At 41.4% G+C, this 18,197-nt stretch overlaps 1 protein-coding gene across 5 annotated transcripts in view; it reads right to left on the reverse strand.

The window, feature by feature from the left end:
• obsl1b (obscurin like cytoskeletal adaptor 1b) overlaps positions 1-12,119 on the reverse strand; it is a 33,844-nt gene extending 21,725 nt beyond the window's left edge. For 2 of the 5 annotated variants that reach the window (XM_031875040.1, XM_031875038.1), the window contains exons 1-14: positions 11,864-12,119; positions 9,501-10,613; positions 7,818-8,087; positions 6,621-6,881; positions 6,159-6,470; positions 5,779-6,045; positions 5,306-5,581; positions 4,872-5,147; positions 4,348-4,623; positions 3,817-4,092; positions 3,217-3,489; positions 2,775-3,044; positions 2,596-2,670; positions 100-1,935 (exon numbers count right to left, since the gene is read on the reverse strand). In XM_031875040.1, coding sequence (XP_031730900.1) covers positions 100-1,935; positions 2,596-2,670; positions 2,775-3,044; positions 3,217-3,489; positions 3,817-4,092; positions 4,348-4,623; positions 4,872-5,147; positions 5,306-5,581; positions 5,779-6,045; positions 6,159-6,470; positions 6,621-6,881; positions 7,818-8,087; positions 9,501-10,509 — 5,677 coding nt within the window. In that variant the 5' untranslated portion in view covers positions 10,510-10,613; positions 11,864-12,119. The remainder of the gene's footprint in view (positions 1-99; positions 1,936-2,595; positions 2,671-2,774; positions 3,045-3,216; positions 3,490-3,816; positions 4,093-4,347; positions 4,624-4,871; positions 5,148-5,305; positions 5,582-5,778; positions 6,046-6,158; positions 6,471-6,620; positions 6,882-7,817; positions 8,088-9,500; positions 10,614-11,863) is intronic. The other 3 variants (XM_031875039.1, XM_031875042.1, XM_031875043.1) reach the window with 3 other exon arrangements.
• Between the last annotated feature and the right edge of the window lie 6,078 nt (positions 12,120-18,197).

The following is an 18,197-nucleotide window of genomic DNA, read 5'->3' on the forward strand; positions in this document are numbered from 1 at the left end:
ATTGTCAAAATGTTAAGGATCGCAATAAGCAATCTCTTCATTTTACACAATGTCAACATTGTGCCCGTCCATTTTTTGCTTGATAATGGTTTAAATCACCTTCAACAGCCACCTTATTTGCAGTGACACTGTCACTCCAGTGACTGTCACATGTCCGTGATAGATAGATATCTTCTGATTGGACAGTAGAAGCCTGCTTGATATAGTGAGGCTCTGCACACTGGGTAGAGGATCTTTGCCCAGTGTTAACTGTGCTGTCTAATTGGTCTTCTGATGCCTTCATGGTGTGGTGACACTCTGCATGGCCTGGTTTGGCCTGCTTGGACTGAGACAGCAGTTCTGCCTGGTGATGTACTGTCTGTCCTGTGTGATAGACGTCATCCACTCTAGCATGCAGCAACTGTCGCAAGTTGTAGTGCTTTCTTGGTTGCACCATTCCTGTGTCTTTAGAGTCCAATGATTGAGGGTATACAGTGTTACGTAAGTCACTGAGCTTCTCTGAATGGGCAGTTGATGTCTGTTGGTTTCTGTTAAACTCCACTGATTGGTCAGTTGCAGCCCATAAGGAGTTACAGGACCCCTCTGAATGGACAATTTCAGTTTGTAAGCAATCAAGACGCTCCTCTGACAGGACAGCTGGCATCTGTGTGGAGCTGCAGAGCTCCTCTGATTGGACAATTGCAGTTTTTAAAGATTTAAAAGGCTCTACTGATTGGAGAGTTGCTGCCTGTACAGCTTTAAAGGGCTCTTCTGATTGGACAGTCTCAGAATGTGAAGATTTAAAGGGCTCACCTGATTTGACGGTTGACGTTTGTGAGGATTTAGAGGGCTCCTCTGATTGGGCTGTTCCAATCCCGAAGGAGTTACAGGGCCCCTCTGAATGGAAAGTTTCTGTTTGTAAGCAATCCAAAAGTTTTTTTGACAGGACAGCCGGCATCGGTATGGAGCTACAGAGCTTCTCTGAATGGACAGTTGCAGTATGAGAAAATGTAAAGGGCTCCTCTGATTGGACAGTTTCTGTTTGTGAGGCGTTAAAGGGCTCCTCTGATTGGGCAGTTGCAATCCTGAAGGAGTCACAGGGCCCCTCTGAACGGAAAGTTTCCGTTTGTAAGCAATCAAGAGGTTTCTTTGACAGGACAGCTGGCATCGGTATGGAGCTACAGAGCTCCTCTGATTGGACAATTGCAGTATGTGAAAAATTAAAGGGCTTTTCTGATTGGACAGATGTAGTATGTGTAGCTTTAAATGACACGTCTGATTGGACAGTTGCAGTGTGTGAGGATTTAAAAGGGTCCCGTGACTGCAGAGATGCAGTTTTTAAGGAGTTACAGAACTTGTTTGATTTGACTGTTGAAATCTGTAAGTGGTTATTAAGGTGTTGTGACTGGGCAGTTAAAGTATGTAGTGGATTATCTAGCTCTGACTGGACAGTTGGCATCTGTAGTGAGTTTCTTAGCTTTTCTGATTGGGCCATTAGAGTCTTGAGAGCAGATTCGTCTGATTCAAAAGCTGCAGTTTGAAGAAAAGTACAGAACTCATCTGTCTGCAGGGAATTATCAAGCTCTTCAGGTGGGGCTTTTTCATGCTGAAGATAGTAAATTAATTCTTCACCTTGTGATTCTGTGGGCTTGTTAGTGCGATGTTGTGTGTCAGATTGTATTACTGTTGGCTTTACAGAGTTACTGTAAACTGGGGATTGGGCATTTGTTGTTTGTTGATTGTCAGAGAGCTCCTTTGTCGGTTTAGTTGTAGTCTGGTCAGCCATATATTCATATGTTGGCATAGGCCTGGAATGTTCTTCATCGGTATGTGTGTCTCCTCTATTGCCACAGAAGGTGCCAGAACTGCATTTTGAGGACATCCAGTCAACTTCAACAGGACAAGCCTCTTCAGTGGACTTCTGTTCTTGGTCGGAAGAGAGCCTTGGTGATGTAGCTATAAGCATTGTGATGTACACAGAGAAAGGTTTTCAGTGGTTGATGGTTTCAATACTTCTTCTCATAACAGAATTTTACATCAGTGTGGGTTAGCATGGAGTTATGGGATAGTTCATTGCAAAGACAAGCAAGAAGATCGACCAGGTTTGGTCTGAGATTGAGCTCCAACATTTCCCCCTTGAACTGACTCCTAATACTGTTACACCACCAGAATGTTCACTAACACCTAAAAAGTACATCAATTTTTCTTCTCTTTGATAAGAATTCGTTGTCATTGCAACGGTGAGAGGTTCAGGGCAGCAATGTGGATGAGAGGATCTGGTGATGAATAAGACTTAAGATGGACGTAAGAGTGGTAAGCTGCTTGTTACAAGCAAAGATGGCTGTTAAAATGAAGACTTAATTGACAAACACAACATGTACATTATGATGAGGAACAGCTACACAGCTACTTAACACCCACATTTTGATTAAGAGCCAAACACTGCAGGAAATGACATGGGACCAGGATTCAATATGACAAAAAGCAACTTCTAAAGGAAAAAAAAGATGCAGATGCCTCAGATGATGGAGATAACAGTAGAATACACCACTATTGTTAGTGGCATTTATGTGCTGGGTTAAGATGGATGACTGATGTTGAAATATATCAAATCACCTTCAACATCCACAGCGTATTGGGCAGATGCCTCAGCTATCTCACCAATCTCGTGACCATAGCGACACTGCTCTGCTGTTTGGACAAAGCCAAAGAGAAAACAATGAGCTGGGTGATACCTTCACGCAAGTCACCAAATACTTGATTCTTAATTGTGCAGGTACAATGTGGAACACCACCTTTCATGTCCACATTTAACTGTGCGTCACCAGATGGTTCACAGCCAAACCTCCCGTCACCAGGCAAGTCATGTGACTGGAAGGGCACAGTTTGGCTGCCGCCCTGTGATTCACAGTCGGCTTCCATTTTTGGGTAGATCTGGGTTCCATCTTTGTACCAACAGGCTTTGGCAATGGGATCTGAAATCTCAAACTGCTGAACAATTTGGCAGTCCGTTTCAGCAGACTCTGACTTCTCATCAGGACCAAGCAGATATGCAGGAGGTGGCGCTACAGACAATCATTGGGGGGGGGGGGATAATTTACATTATGTACATTGTGACTTCAAAAAAATATTGTCAAAACTGGCACAGATATTAGCTCTGCATTTGTAACAACAAAACTGAAGATGGACCAAAAGTTAGTTTGTCATAACTAAACTGAAACACATTTGCAGAATCACCTTGATTGTTTATTATTAATTGGGCAACATCATCTGCTGTTGCGCAATAGTATGCTCCAGAGTTTGAAGTTGGTTCAATAATAAGGGTCTTCTTGATGCCTCCCATTTCCAAATTAGGCTCTTTATTAGAATCATGTTCTTTATCCCTCTGCAGTGACACCTGGGAAGCAGGGTTTGAGGTTTCATAGGTTGGCTCAGGTGGGCAGGTTGCTTCATGCGAATGCGTCTCCACCACCTCTGGTGAGGGCAGCAGCAGCAGCGGCAGCGTCGGAGCTAAAGATGATGATTCATATTATAATTGCGGACTGAACAGTGCATATGTACACTCTGATTAAGAAAGGGGTTATAGATTCAGCTTTCTGAAGGGAACCAATCGTTTATATCTCAGACCAAATTCAAGTAGAAAAAAAAAGTTTTCAAGGAATACATAGATATAACATTTTGTCAGTAGAGATAAATTTGACCTTGATTTAAGAAACTGTTACAACTTCACACAAAGCACCATTTGAAAACAGACAGACAGATATATTGCAAGTGTTAGTTGAATCTAGTCACCAGGAAGCTCTAGGGTTTGCTCAAACACATTTAAATAGTAATCACCTTTGATATCCACAGTGAAGTGGATAGTGTCATCAGAGGTTTCACAGCTGTATAGCCCTGAGTGCAAGAGCTCAGCAGCTGGGATAATGAGTCTCCTCAATGTGCCATTACTTTGTATATCCCAATCATTCTGCGGGGAGAGCTTTACACCGTCTTTATACCAGCACACAGGCGCAGTGGAGTCTGCAACCTCACATTCCAGCTCCAAAGGTTTGCCTTCTTCAAGTGATTTGGTTCTCTCAACGTCAAAGACAGTAGAGCACGTCACTGCTATAGCTAGCATTGGGAATTCAGGAGAGCTAAATCAAATCAAGACTGTGGAAACGGACACCTTGCAAAAATGTAACTGCTGAGCAAAAGATTAAAAAGCCTTCAGCAAATTATTACCATGGGCATCAACAATGCTTTAAGGTTATATGCATGAAACAGTACGTCAAACCACATACAGTACAAGCGGGGATTATTAGTGGCATCTGTAAAGAGGAGGTGGGGTTATAATATTAACGCACAAGATAAAAAGTGTAAAGTCACCTTTGATCTCCACTTGAAACTCCATGGTATCATCCTGTGTGCTGCATCTATACACACCAGAGTGGCACAGCTCTGCAGACTGAACAACTAATGTCCTTGTGTCGCCCTCTGAGTGGATTTCTAAACCAGAGTTTGAAATGAGCTGCGTCTCATCCTTGTACCAGCAAACGTGGGCCTCAGGATCCGACACCACACACTGGAGTACAATAGGGCAGCCCGCTTCGATCGACTTGGTCCTCATTTCCTCAGGAATTGCTGAGAACTTCACAGGTGGAGCTATAGATATGTTTAGATCTTATGTCAACCTCATGCCAGCCTTTCAAGATTATCATAATCTATTTACTGACAACTAAATAGCTAACATGCTGTAATGCAGTCTAAGAAAAGGTGACGGCTTAGCTGCACTTCTTATGAGTGCTAAGAAGAAAGGCAACAGACGACATACAAAAGTATCACCAGAGTTAGTTGCTTTGCTGGAGAGGGGCTTGTTAATGGTTCACATCGCTTAAGGTAAAACAAATCACCTTTGATGTCCACACTGAACGTGACGGTGTCACCCTTTGTCTTGCAGCAGTATAACCCAGAGTGGAAGAATTCTGCTGAATGGACAATCAGTTTTCTCGCCAAGCCATCAGTTTGAATATCTACTCCAGTTTGAGGGTGAAGCTTTGACCCGTCTTTGTACCAGTGCACCTGGGCAGAGGGATCTGAGAGCTCACAGCATAAAACAATGGGGTATCCCGTTTCGATGGTTTGGCTCCTCTCAGCATCTGGAATTGCTGAAAACCTCACGGGTGGGGCTATGGATATTTAAATTCATTAAGTTATAAATGTAATATGTTTTGATAAGTCAGACTAAATGCATTTTTTAGGTAAGAAAAGACAAAAAGGGGTTGAAAGGGGCAATAACGATGGTTAGTGAAAGACGACAGCATTGTAAGAAACTCGCTCCACTCACCCTCTACTTCCACATTGAACCTGATGACGTCATCGATAGCATCGCAGCAATACACTCCAGAGTGTGAAAACTCTGCTGATTGGATGACAATTCTTCTCATGGTGCCCTCTGATTGGATATGCAGACCCTCCAGTGTTTGTATTTCCACCCCGTTCTTGTACCAGTGCACTGGAGCTGCAGGGTCTGACAGCTCACAGTAGAGCACAATGGGGTTCCCCATTTCTACAAATTTGTTTCGATCCATTTCTGACATCGGTGAAAACTTGACAAGAGGAGCTGCAAATTTTAGAAAAACAATGAAAAGTTTTTACATAATTGAGACTTTACATCTAGGTTAGTGAACTGAGTGATAATATATTGGTGTCCTCTTGCACTGTTGGTGCCAAACAATATTGGCACATTTGTCCTAATTCCAGTTAAAACAAAACGGACAGGTAAAAATACTTCTTTGGCCTAACAAGACCCATACACACCTTGAATGTACAGTGCGGCAGAATCACGGATGCTATAGGCAATAAACGTGATCTCGGCTCCATTGTCTGTATCCCGAACTCCTCGAATGCGAAGAGATTGGTGTGTTCGTGACCTGCGCATGGAATAACGCTCGTCTTCCTGAAGCTGAGTACCGCTTAAAAACCATGTACCGATAACTGAAGCAGAGAGCTCAATAGAGAAGAGGGCGTCTTGCCCCTCGGGCACCAAGGCATCCTGTAAGGGAGCTTGTATTCTGGCAACTGGAACTGGAAAATGAATCAGAGTATACATGATTTAGCAAGCAATATCCTCAACCATGTGATTTCATTTATTTATCAGGAACAAAAAAAACAAACATGTTAAAGGCAGCAGAACTTACCCAAATGAACAGCTTTTGGGAACTCAACATTGTTGCTCTTTCCATATTTGTTGACACTGCAGATGCGGAATCGATAATCGGCTTCACATGGTACGCTGTCACCAAGGATCTCCACCGAGGTTGCGGAGTCGGTGGTCAGGCACTGCAGCCACTCCTGTGAGCCTGTGCCCACTTCCTGTCGCTCAAGCACATATCCAGATGGAGGGTTCTTTCGAGTGTCCTGAGCAGGAGACCACGAGAGAAGAGCTGCGTTAGCACGCTCTGTGTTGATCTGCACACTCACTGGACAACTTGGAGGACAATGTCTGGCCGCTGAAACAAGACAAACCCATTGTCAATGTCTCTCTGAATTGGAATGACTGATACATATTGAGCAATTCCAAAAGTAGTAGATCTCGATATTTAGTTTTGTGTGCAAACATATTGTTTGGGATTCAATGATCTACAGATGAGGCACCCTACCTTTCACTCTAAGCTGAGAGGAAGTCTTGGATCTGCCAACAAGGAAAGTCACAAGGCCAGAGTCTTGGGGATTTGTATTGACGAAAACCAGGATGTGAGTTCGACCGAAGGACTTGAGGATGGTCTGATGCGTTTCACGCAACTCTACGGCATCCTTGTACCAGTGTATGTCCATTTCTTCTTTGTCCACTTCAACACAAAAGGCTGCATTTTCACCTTCCAATACATCCACTTTTCTTGGAAGCTTCCGCAAAATTGTCCCTGCAAGGAAACACTTTGAAAGTCAGTGACTCCTTTGCACATTAACAGGATGAGGAATTGATTATCTAATGAAACACAATGACCTTACAATCAACATTTGCCATTTGATCTCCAAAATCAATACAAATCAGCGTTGTCAAAATAAAATCCTTTTCTGATCTGATACTGCTATGGAAAAAGTTTATTTAGGCTTATATAGGTTTAGGGAAAGATCTTTTTTTAAATTTAAATTACTACATTGTTAAGGTTAGAGGACTTTCAACATCATGGTTAAATAATTAACTACTTAAGGTCAGGGAATGTGGTCATGGTTTAAAGAAACACTGTTGACTGTCGGTAGGAAACGGTCTCCCATGGTAAAGTCCAATGTTTTTCTGACGTGTAACCACTTCCACCTCTTCTACTCTGCTAAAGTGCTTTCTAATTGAAACATACACATTTGTTGTTTCGGCCCATTCCCGAACAACGGGTGCTGCCTTTCTTCTTGGAAGGACCGTCTCATAAAGGAATTACTGATATTATATAGTGTTTCTCATTTGGCACTGGTCCAAAAAACATGGATGGAAAGTAACGCCACACAAAGAGAGCTTTCCATAATTCCAATTACCTGACAAAGTTGACAAACTGAGACATCAGACTTTATGTTCACTGCTGTTAAAAATTTCATCTACAAGGATTTGCCTCGTCTCTCAAGTCCCAAACCAGCTCAAAGGAGAGAAAAGGAATGAAATGCTATAACTTTTGTCAGCCATATCGTATGTGTTTTAAAAATGACAGAAGGAAAACAAATTAAGGGTTAGGCTTGTCACAGTTTAGGTTGTATCAATTTTGGTTTTGATTGTCCCTGTTGTATTTGTATGAGCACATAGGTGTTCAATGAAACTCCAATATATAGTAAATGTACCACAGCTGTTTGATTGTATCATCCTGATTTACCTTTCACAGCTACCTCTGCAATGCTTCTGCCCCCGTCGGGCATCTCGCAGAGGTAAATCCCGTCATCGTCAACTCCGATGTCACGGATAGTTAGCCGCCGTTTTGTTCCCCACTCCTCCATTCCATATTTGGCCCCTGGCTGCAGTCGTCGGTCCTCCAGATACCATGTGATTGGAACAGAGTCCTCCGGAACTTCACACTCGAGAACAGCCAAATCTCGCTCCCACACTTCTAAATCAATGAGGGGCTGCTTGAACCGCACAGGCGGCTCTGGCACCAAAGAGGAGGAAGCACACCAGTTTGATCAAGCCAATGTGACGTCTCCGAATTAAAAATGAGTTAAGTTCAAATCAAGCTTAAGATGTTCTCATTAACTTATATACAAAAAAATGAATAAATTCTTCAGGTAAGTTGACCTGGAGAAAACTTACACAGCACATCATATGTGTCCTTGAAGTAAACGGTGTAAATTGAAATATATTTGGAAGTAAACAAGATGTGAAAAATCATGGCTCATTTAGTTGAGGAATGGAAAGGTCATTAACAGATCGAGGTGTTGGATAAGAAATAAAGTGTTTGTAACTGACACCATCAGACAGTACCAGACAGTTGCAAACAAAGGAATGTGGACTGTATTTAGTAGTCCTTGCAAAGCTCTTACTTTCCTTATCTTACTAAGTCCAATTAAACACAAGGACAGCTGATGAAATACATTCACCATTTTCCATTCAAATCACCTTTAAATCTACCATTAATCCCACCTTTCTGTCTTCATCTGACACAGTACAATGCTGTCTGCTGGTGCCTTGAGTTTGGACGTCTCTGGGCCATGTGAGAAATATGATCTCCTTCCCAAAACCCCCCCCACACCTTTCACAAGCTAAGTGACTTTGCAGACATCATAGTGCTTGGCTTGGAATCTACCTCAAGCTGACTTTGCCTGTTTGGATATTTGTCAGGTTGAATTTCAGATCATAAATACATTTGGTTAATCCTCCAGTGGACCAGGGTTGAATTTCTTTTAATGCATCTGGTAGCTGATTATATTTGCAGCTCACTAGCCTGCTGACCTGCATTTTTTACGAATTCACTGAATGATGATACAAAGCCATATACTTGACATTTACGTCATTGAGTTCCTTAAGTAGGCGTTTGTGAGCAGCAACATGCGTCAATTTAGCATTAGTGTGCTATTCGACAGTATGAGTTGTAATTTGCTGTGTAAGAGCACTGATCACTTCCGTAACTATTTTCTATTTACTGAGATGATACTCTTTATTGTACCACTCGGGTATATACTTTGATCGTCAAATTAGGTTTTTGGAACATAGAAAAGATTGTAACAATACTTTACTTCGTTTTTTGTACAATCTCCAAGAGATAAGATTTCATGACACTGTAATGCAACTTTTCAAAGTTCAACTTTGCCATCCCTGTCTGGCCCTAACCCAATATATGATCTCAGAGTACCTCTTTGGAGGTATCTCACTGACATCATCCTAGCATGAAATGGTTTGAAATCTGATCCAAGAACACACCACACGTTCACTCACTCCTTTACTCGCTACAAAAAGCACTGGAGGCTGCAACTGTGTCTGCGTTCACTCTCTAAGTTGTACCTACATTTCTTCCCACTTTCACAAAGTTTACACTGTGAAGCCACTGAAAATCATCTTGACTTACCCTTTACGGAGAGGTGTACGGCACTGAGGGTTTGCCCGGCAGTATTTGACGCAGCACAAACGTAAACTCCATTGTCCTTTTGCTTACAGTACAGAACTTTAAGTGTGAAGTATCCTTCTCTGTCCTCGTATAACAAGTACCGCCTTCCAGACAGTATCAGCCTGCCATCTTTCCTCCAAATGATTTCTGGTTTGGGCTTCCCAGTCACAAAGCAGCGGAATTTGGCATGTTTGCCCTCAGTCACTGCAAACATTTTCACTTTAGTGGACATGGTGTCGTCTTTGAGCCGGTTTAGCACTTGCCTGCCACTCCTCTGCTTTCCCTGGTGGGCTTTCCAGTGGCCATTTGTGTAGCCATTGCGATTTGCCTCATCCTCATGTGCTGGGCCTGCATCAACCAGCAACACAGCTCCTGCCAATGCTTCCCCAAACTCATTCCTGGCTTTGCACGTATATACGCCTCCATCTGGAGCACGAGTCTTAAAGATCTTGAGCTGGAACCATCCACCGTCCTGGAAGCCCACGCTGAAATGCGTGCTTTCGAATATTTCATTGAGTTTCTTGCCGTCCTTTTCCCAGACGACCTCTGGCCGCGGGTTTCCCCAAAGCTTACAAGAGAAGACGGCATCATCCCCACGGCCGGCGCGAGTGGAGAGGGGCTTGATGAGGAACCGCGGCTTATTCTCCTCTCGTACCTCCATCTCTTGTGCTTCGCCTTCCACGTTCAGTGTGGCCGCCGCGTACGTTTCCCCAATGCTGTTCTTTGCTTTGCATATGTACTGGCCACTGTCCTCTTTGGTCACAGCTGAAATGATGAGATTGTAAACATTACCGTCCTCAAAGACCCTGTATCGTTCCTGGGGGTCGATCTTTTCATTGTTTCGCTCCCAGATAACTGCAGGCCTTGGATCGCCACCAATTTGACACTTTAGGACGGCATCAGCTCCACTTTGCACCACCACAGGTCGTGGATAAGCAAAGAAACGTGGTGCTCCACCAAACACATCCATTTCTGCTTTGGTGTTAGCCTCACTTCACCTTAAGCCGTCCGGGAGATTAATAAGTAGCAGTTATTCACTGGGGGAAGACAGTCCAACTTCTCCACTGCAAATTTCTAAAAAAGAAATAACAAACAAATGACTTTAATATCAAACCGCTTGTGAGTTTGACATATTGGAAAATGAAACTAGCTAAATTATAATTAGTTCTAACATGTTAGCCAGGTCATGATATGAAGTAACTGTATGTGATGAAGTTATACTTTTTAGCCTTCCTGTTATAAGGTGGGGAACCCTCGTATTTTGGAATGGACAACGCTCAGCCTCCTTTGTGTGCATGCGTGTCAGCACAAACGGATGGTATGATTATTAGGGCTAATTCAATTAGATCTGTCCGCATGAGAGAAAACACAGGCTTGCAGTGAGAAGGGGGGGCAGCCTAGTCCTATTGCAACAGCAGCCACAACACATAGCCAGTACAGCTGGTGCTGTATTTCAATGGGAAAGTGCTTAATATAGTATGCCCTAAATAAAGACCTGCGAGGGGGAGTGTGTGTCAGGTATCACAAAGAAGGTTCTGAAAACCCGCGTGCTCACACAAACAGGACGAAAATCACAGCCTGCCCACCCAAGAGAGCTCACAGTTAAACTATGCTGAGAAAATGTCACTGTTGGATTTAAAATAAATGCAACCGTGACATTAAAAAAAAAGACCTCCCCCAGAGCTCAGAGCTGCCGTCATATGTTTTGTTGGCAGCTCTGAGTGTAAAACAATATCAGTTAGAATTTTGTCTGTACAACAGTTTGTAATTATTTCTCCCCTCGTGAAAATGATGCTCCCCTTTGGACCAATTGGGACAGCTCCCACAGAGTGTTGAGTGTTTTTTAGGATTCCTTTTGAAGGATAGTTTTTACTGACACATTTGATAACAATATATTCATAATGATATTCATAATAACGTATTTAAACACTGGTCAAATACTGCAAAACTGAACAATACTGTCTTGTATTCTTTCACACCTTTCAAAGTATCACCAATCCTTATGCTAGCCTTTAACATTGCAGGTCAACTTTAAATCAATTTGAATACATGTAAAAAATGTTTAACATAACAGTTTTAATTGCTTATCATTTACATTCCTTTGTACTTAAAATTAGTCTTAATGTTAATGGAAATCTATTTTGTATACCACTTCATTATGTTATTTCATATAGCCCGGTCTGGACATTGCCCTGAAAGTGTCTTCAATATTCCCTCCGGAGGTTTAAAGAGAGGAGATTAACCCCTGTGTTTACTTGTCTGATTTAATTGGAATGACCTCTGCCCCTTGTGAAGCTGTGCAGTGTACCCCTCACATGACCTACCTCGCTTCAGTCGCGGGGAACGACCGTCAACATGCATTCCGCGCTCGCAATCTCTCGTCGAGGTAAGAAGCGATGCCGCCCGTCTCCTGAAGGCTGAGTAATGTCCCAAGTTGACTTCAGACTCAGACACATGCTCTCCTCAAAGGTCCCACGTTGTACTCCAGCACATCTCCATGGGCTTTTTGTCCGGCAGGAGGAACAAAAAACACAACTTCAGTGTCCACCCCAGCTTCCCGTTTAACAAACGTCAGAGTGGTCCCCCTCCAATCTCTGTGTCGTTCAGGCCTCAGACACCCCGAGTGTCATTGTTCATGGAATACCGTTAAATGCTTTTGCAGCTGCTGCTGTCCCCTAAAAATACTGACTGCCTCGATGATAGCAGTGAAGATAAGTCCGGCACTTCCATTCACTTGCCAGCAGGGGCTAAAGATAGTTCAGGTGGCCGGTGCATTGCAGACTGCTTAGCTTACTTGAGGCTTTGCAATAAAAATCGAAGGAGAAGAACAAGCTTCTGGTCATATTCTAAAGATCAACTTCATTAAATCTTTATAACTAAAGTTTTTCACAAGTTATGCCAGTCCATACCTATTCCAGTGTGCTGACAGTAAGAAAGCAAGTGTTTGTAACAGGAATTGTAAATTAGATAAATATGTCTCAGAGAGTTCCACCTCACGGTACATTCTGATTAGACTAGTAAATACTAACGGGTACTGAAGAACTGAAAGCAAAAAAATAACATGAAATTATGTACAGATGTTGTTTTATGGTTCTTAAACACTATTAATCTCTACAGGTCTACATTTATCAGCATGTACAGTTCTAAAAACAGTCCAGCCTCACATCATTTATTAATTACAAAGAACAGAAGAGGGGGAAGCCTTTGCTGCTGCCTTTAGACTTAGCATAACAACTTCTATCACTCTGCTAGTACACTCACTCCGTTTGCTGCTGCTGAAGTGCTGGAAGTGAGGTTAACAGACCTCTCTAGCCCTCTCCTCATCGCAGACACCCCAGTATCGCTGAATGTCTTGGTGGTGGAGTTGTTGAGGGTGATGTAGCCACCATGTTTTGATGAGGAAGAAGGGTATGTGCGGTTCTGCTGCATCGATTTATTTTTTATCTTCTATTGTCCCTTAACTCATCCCTCAATTATGCACTCCATGATCCATACACACTCTTCTTGAAGTGTTGCAACACCAACAGTCTAATTCAGTTGAATATGTGCATAGGAAATGTGTGCAGTTGTGTTTTGGTCAGTGCCCTGTTCACTTACTAGATTCTACCTGCTGGATGTGTGTGTCTTTAAGTCCATGCTTGGTCCTGGAGCAAGGATTGTGTGATCAAAGCTGATACCAGTACGCTTCCACACAGCAGATCGTGTCTTCCACCCACCTATGTTGAGCACAGATATGTTATATGTTTCTCAGCATTGTCAACCAGGATAACTGCATTGACACCCACATGTAATTCATCAGTAGTAAGCATCTCCATGTTGCAAATACTTGATGTTTGGGAGTCTTACTGTCTGGATACAGTAAAGACCTGTTGTGTGGCAAGTAAAATTCAGCTCAAGTGCTTGTCCTTACTGGCTGTGTAGCTTGCCTTTAAATACATATAGGTACAGTGCTTCAATTTGAATAGAAGTGCAAATAGCATCTGTGTTGTCTGTCAGTTTCACTTGTTAGCAGTGTTGGAAGATGTCTTCAAATCATATGTTGCAATTTAGCAATACCTAATTAGAAAAATACATATGTCATGCAACACAATGCACTTTGCAATGCCCTTTGCAGCCTGACACTGGAAATAATTATCAGGAAAGTCTTCATTTTTTTTGAGTAAAGATTTTTATTGATACTTTTTATTTTGATTTATATATATTTTTTGTTTGTATTAAATACAATGCTTTCTGCTTTCATGACAATTTATTGATCTCAACTGTGTTTTTTAAAGGCAAAAATATATACAGTATTTTCAATTGCATCTATTTATCATTTAAAATTATATTTAAAATATATATTATTTACGTGTATTTAAATTACATTATATTATACATATATACAGTAATACACAGTTGAACATTATAAATATTTATCTATTGTATTTTTGCCTATTTATTTATGTGTTTATTGTTATTATATTATGCTGTATTTTCACTATCCAGTAAAGATTTTTAAATGTATTTGTATATAAGAGACCTAAATGTCCCGCATACACTGGTCATCCATCAGAGGCGTATGCACCACATTGTTCACAAAAGGTGGTCTTGCTGGTGATGTAGAGGTCAGGCTACAACCTTCGGTTCTGAAAAGTGAAGTCAATGCGGAAGTGCCGTAAATCTGCATTCTCTCTACCGGCCAGCAGGGGGCGACTCCTCTGATTGCAAACAGAAGTCAGATTGTATAGAAGACTAAGAAAATGACCCGACTTCTCACTAAATTTATTCCCTCAGTAAACATTGTAAACGTGAGTTTATGTCCTCAATCGCTAGTTTCATGTCTTATTTTGGAGGATTAGTACTGTAACTATGCATAGATTGAAAATTGTCCTTATTGATAATTTAGGCTTTGTAAGGTCACGTTTTTTTGTCTTTTCAGTCTTTGCAGGAGTCAAGTTAGTAAACCACTTCTAATTTAACCAATGAGTTTGTTTACCGTATGTTGATGTTCTGTATCGGTTCATAGATCATAATTGCTTCTATACTCTTCTATCCGGTATCAACAGTTTATGCAGTTTGACCTTACTTTCCTTTCCTTCACAGGAGCCAATAGGCAGTATTTGTGCTGTGCCTTGTGGTAAGGGCAGCACGTGGACCTGGGGTTTTCAGTGTGTGAGTCTGTTGTGTGGTTGTGAGACCTGCTCTCAGTGTGGGCTGCAGTGTCCCTTCAGCTGTTTAGTGGCTCCACCCCCCCCCTCCCTCACTCCCCCTTCCCTGATTTCAGCTGTTGGAAGGTAATCTGATATAAGTAAGGCCCCTGTAGCTGGTTATGAAACGCTTTGTGCCTACGGCTGAGTAGCAACTCAGAGGGTTGTTATGTTATCAGAACTCACATATCTGGAACTGAAAGCGAAATTCAAGTGTGTAATGTTTCTCTGTGTTGTATCAGATCCAGGTCAATGTGTTTTTCAATGTATTTTTGGCTATAGAATAACACACAAAAAGCTTGGATTTACTAAATCATGAGAAACTGTCACTCTAATGTTTTCATACTTTGCTGATGATGATGCTGGTAATATCATCAATCTATCTGATGCTTTCACTTCTGCAGAAATAAACACTGGCAGGTTTTTTACTGGTGTTTTCTAGTCCTGGATGTTGTGGTTGTGATAGTTAAAATGTTGCTGTGAACCGTGCACAATGTGTTCTTGGACAAATGAAGAGTTGATGAATCTTCTTAATCTGCTGTTCACATGAAACAGTTTAGATTTGTTTTTGAAGTTCAACTCACACAAAGTGTTCTGTTTTTCATTTATAAAGCCACATTGACCATTTAGGTTATCCAATAAAGCAATCAATACCAATGTAGACTCAGTAAAGTTTTGGAATGGATACTGTTATGGGCAAAGGGCCTTTCAAAGAATTAGGTCAGAGCAATACTTTACGGTATAATGTGACAAAAAAAACAACATATCTTGTTTCCCTACTTACCTTTTAATAACAGAAGTTTTAGGCTTGTTTGTTTGCTTGTGAGTACTTTGAGCACCTCTGAACGGATTGGACACTGAACCCGTTATTCTCGGATTAAGACCATTTGAGCTGCTGTCAAAACTCCAAATTGACTTGAGTATTTTGATCAGATTAAAATAAATATATATTTAGAGGTAATAAGAGATTAATAAACAAGTAAATAAGCTGTCATGTTGCTTTTAATACTCTGATCATGTACTGTATAGCGAGTCTTCCATTGTTATTAGAAAAAAAAAAGAAAAAGGACAAAACACTTAGCATGACTACAGCTGTGAAACGTTGCTCGTCAGGTGATAATAATTGAGGTTATGTTTTCATTATAGAGCGGCGGCTGGCACTGCATGTTACTCTTTGTGGAAGGAGTCCCGCCCTGCTCTCTGTAAGGTTACACCGCAACATAGCATTTAACGGGCAATTTTGCCTTTCTTTTCCCTGACATTGGAATGTGAGCCGAGCAGACATTCACAGAGATGTGGACGTGTTCAGACAGTAGCCCGGAGGCCTACAGATAGAGCCGCTAATACAGTCTGATACAGAGTGCCAGAGGACTGAAACCTCCTTCCTGTGAAACAATCTTACTGTATACGAAGTCTTAACGAACTGGCACATGTAAAGGAAGTACCAATATGAGTACACATGTTTTATTAATGCCATAAGATGCTCAAATCATAACTTATAGAATCAAGACATGCATCAGTTCATGTCGGTACGACTAGAACTGCTGCATTGATAGAAAAAAAGAAAGAAATAGGTCATGTCTTCATTCTTGTTCGTGGCAATGTAGCCAGTCTGGGATTGAGGTATTATTTTGCAGTGCTTATATTTAGCTGCATCCTCTCGTTTCTTTTATTTTTTTCTTTTGCCGCATTTGACAAACATGTAAACGTTCATATCACTTCAAAAACCAAACAAACATACACCACTTATTTAAGGACTTTTCACAAAAAAGACAACGATTGCTGTTGTTTCTTCAGTCCCACAAGCTCCACACAGACTGTGTTTACATCTCACGCGGAGACACGAGGGGAAAGGAAGAAGCAACCAAACCCAATCAACAGGGTGTAGTGTAGGGGGACAGCAGTGCCATGATGATACAGGCCCGTCCACAATTAGATCTTTCCTCTGCAGACAAGAACCGCACCAACGTCGTCCTCTGCTGGTCATCTTGTGTAAGTGCAACATGCCACGACTTTGGCTCATGTTCGTGCTCTTCAGGGCGAATACCAAGACTTTTAATATTTGATTATGAGTGGATTGTTTTATGTTGTCATCGATCAGACTGGAGATTGAAGATATAAGTGGGGCTAAAGGACCTCCTTTTGGAAGCATTTTTTTACTTACAGTATGGCCTGTCGTTTCTATAGCACCACCTCTTCTTACTTAAGCACCTGTGTTACTTTGCACATATTAATATCCCTTGTCATGTATCGTTAGTTTGGTCACGTATCTTATGCTCTGCAACATGGGCATTGTGAGTTTGATTTTTAACTGCTGCTGCATATTAAGCTTATCCAGTATGATCATACATTATAATAATACAGAAGGTAATCTTACTTGAATAGAATAATTCCCTTTTTCTTCCTTATATATACATTTTTTTTTTTTAAAACATTTGAATTTCTTTTTAAATTGCTGAAAAAAAAGAGAGAAAAGAAAACAAAGTTTCTTCCTTATGGATTTCTCACCTCTGTCTTACCTCCAAGCAAAGTAAACTAAAGTAAATAAGCCTTCCCTGAACCTACATGTGGTCATTATCTTGTCAAGTCTGGTCTTGTGAGCCCATTACTACTCGAGAAGGTAGTGACAGTGTAAACTCCGCATGAATGACAAAAGCTTTTCCATTGGAAAACAGGTTTATACAGCTCATGCTGCAGTTTGTCACCTATTCACATCCTTTTCAGCTAATGTCAGTAGAGGCGCATGACCTCAAAGGGACAGTTCACCCCCAAAATACAAAATATACATTGTTTTGCTCTTACCTGTAGTGCTATTTGTCAATCTACATTGTTTTGGTGTGAGTTGCCTTGTTCTTGTCCCTCCAATGCAATGGGACTGTATGGCACTCGCCTCGAGCAGCTTAATATATGGGAACTATTTTCTTTCAACCATTGCTCCTACATTATTAAGCTGCTCACAGCAATGTGTGAGGATTATCTTGAGTAAACCGGGTCAAGAGTTCTGGAAAGAGACATTGCTGTTGAGTTTTTCAAATTTATCTTTTTGGCGCTTTGAGCACCTCAAGCAAAGTGCCATACAGTCCCATAGATAGTATTGGAGAGAAGGCAGACATCTCTACGGCTCATATCTCCAAAACTAGTCTACTCACACCAAAACAATCTGGACTGATAAATAGCACTGCAGGTAAAAAATAAACGTTTTTATTTTTGGGTTGAGCTGTCCCTTTAAGCTTGAAAATAAAACATATAAATTAGATTTTTTTGAAAACCATCACACATTATTATTATTATTATTATTATTATTATCATTATTATAATTATAGTGTGTTTTTGGCTGCCCCTGATCATACTCTATCTTGACAATCGCTGGAAAGAGTTCCCTTTTAGGACCTGGCGGAAGTCCCTGATGTGAACCCCTGCAGGTCACTTCTCTCTCCCTCTCCACCACTTCACTTGTCTCCAGCAAAGCGCG

Source organism: Anarrhichthys ocellatus, unplaced genomic scaffold, assembly GCF_004355925.1.
Source record: "Anarrhichthys ocellatus isolate YVR2014 unplaced genomic scaffold, GSC_Weel_1.0 scaffold86, whole genome shotgun sequence".
Classification (NCBI taxonomy): Eukaryota; Metazoa; Chordata; class Actinopteri; order Perciformes; family Anarhichadidae; genus Anarrhichthys; species Anarrhichthys ocellatus.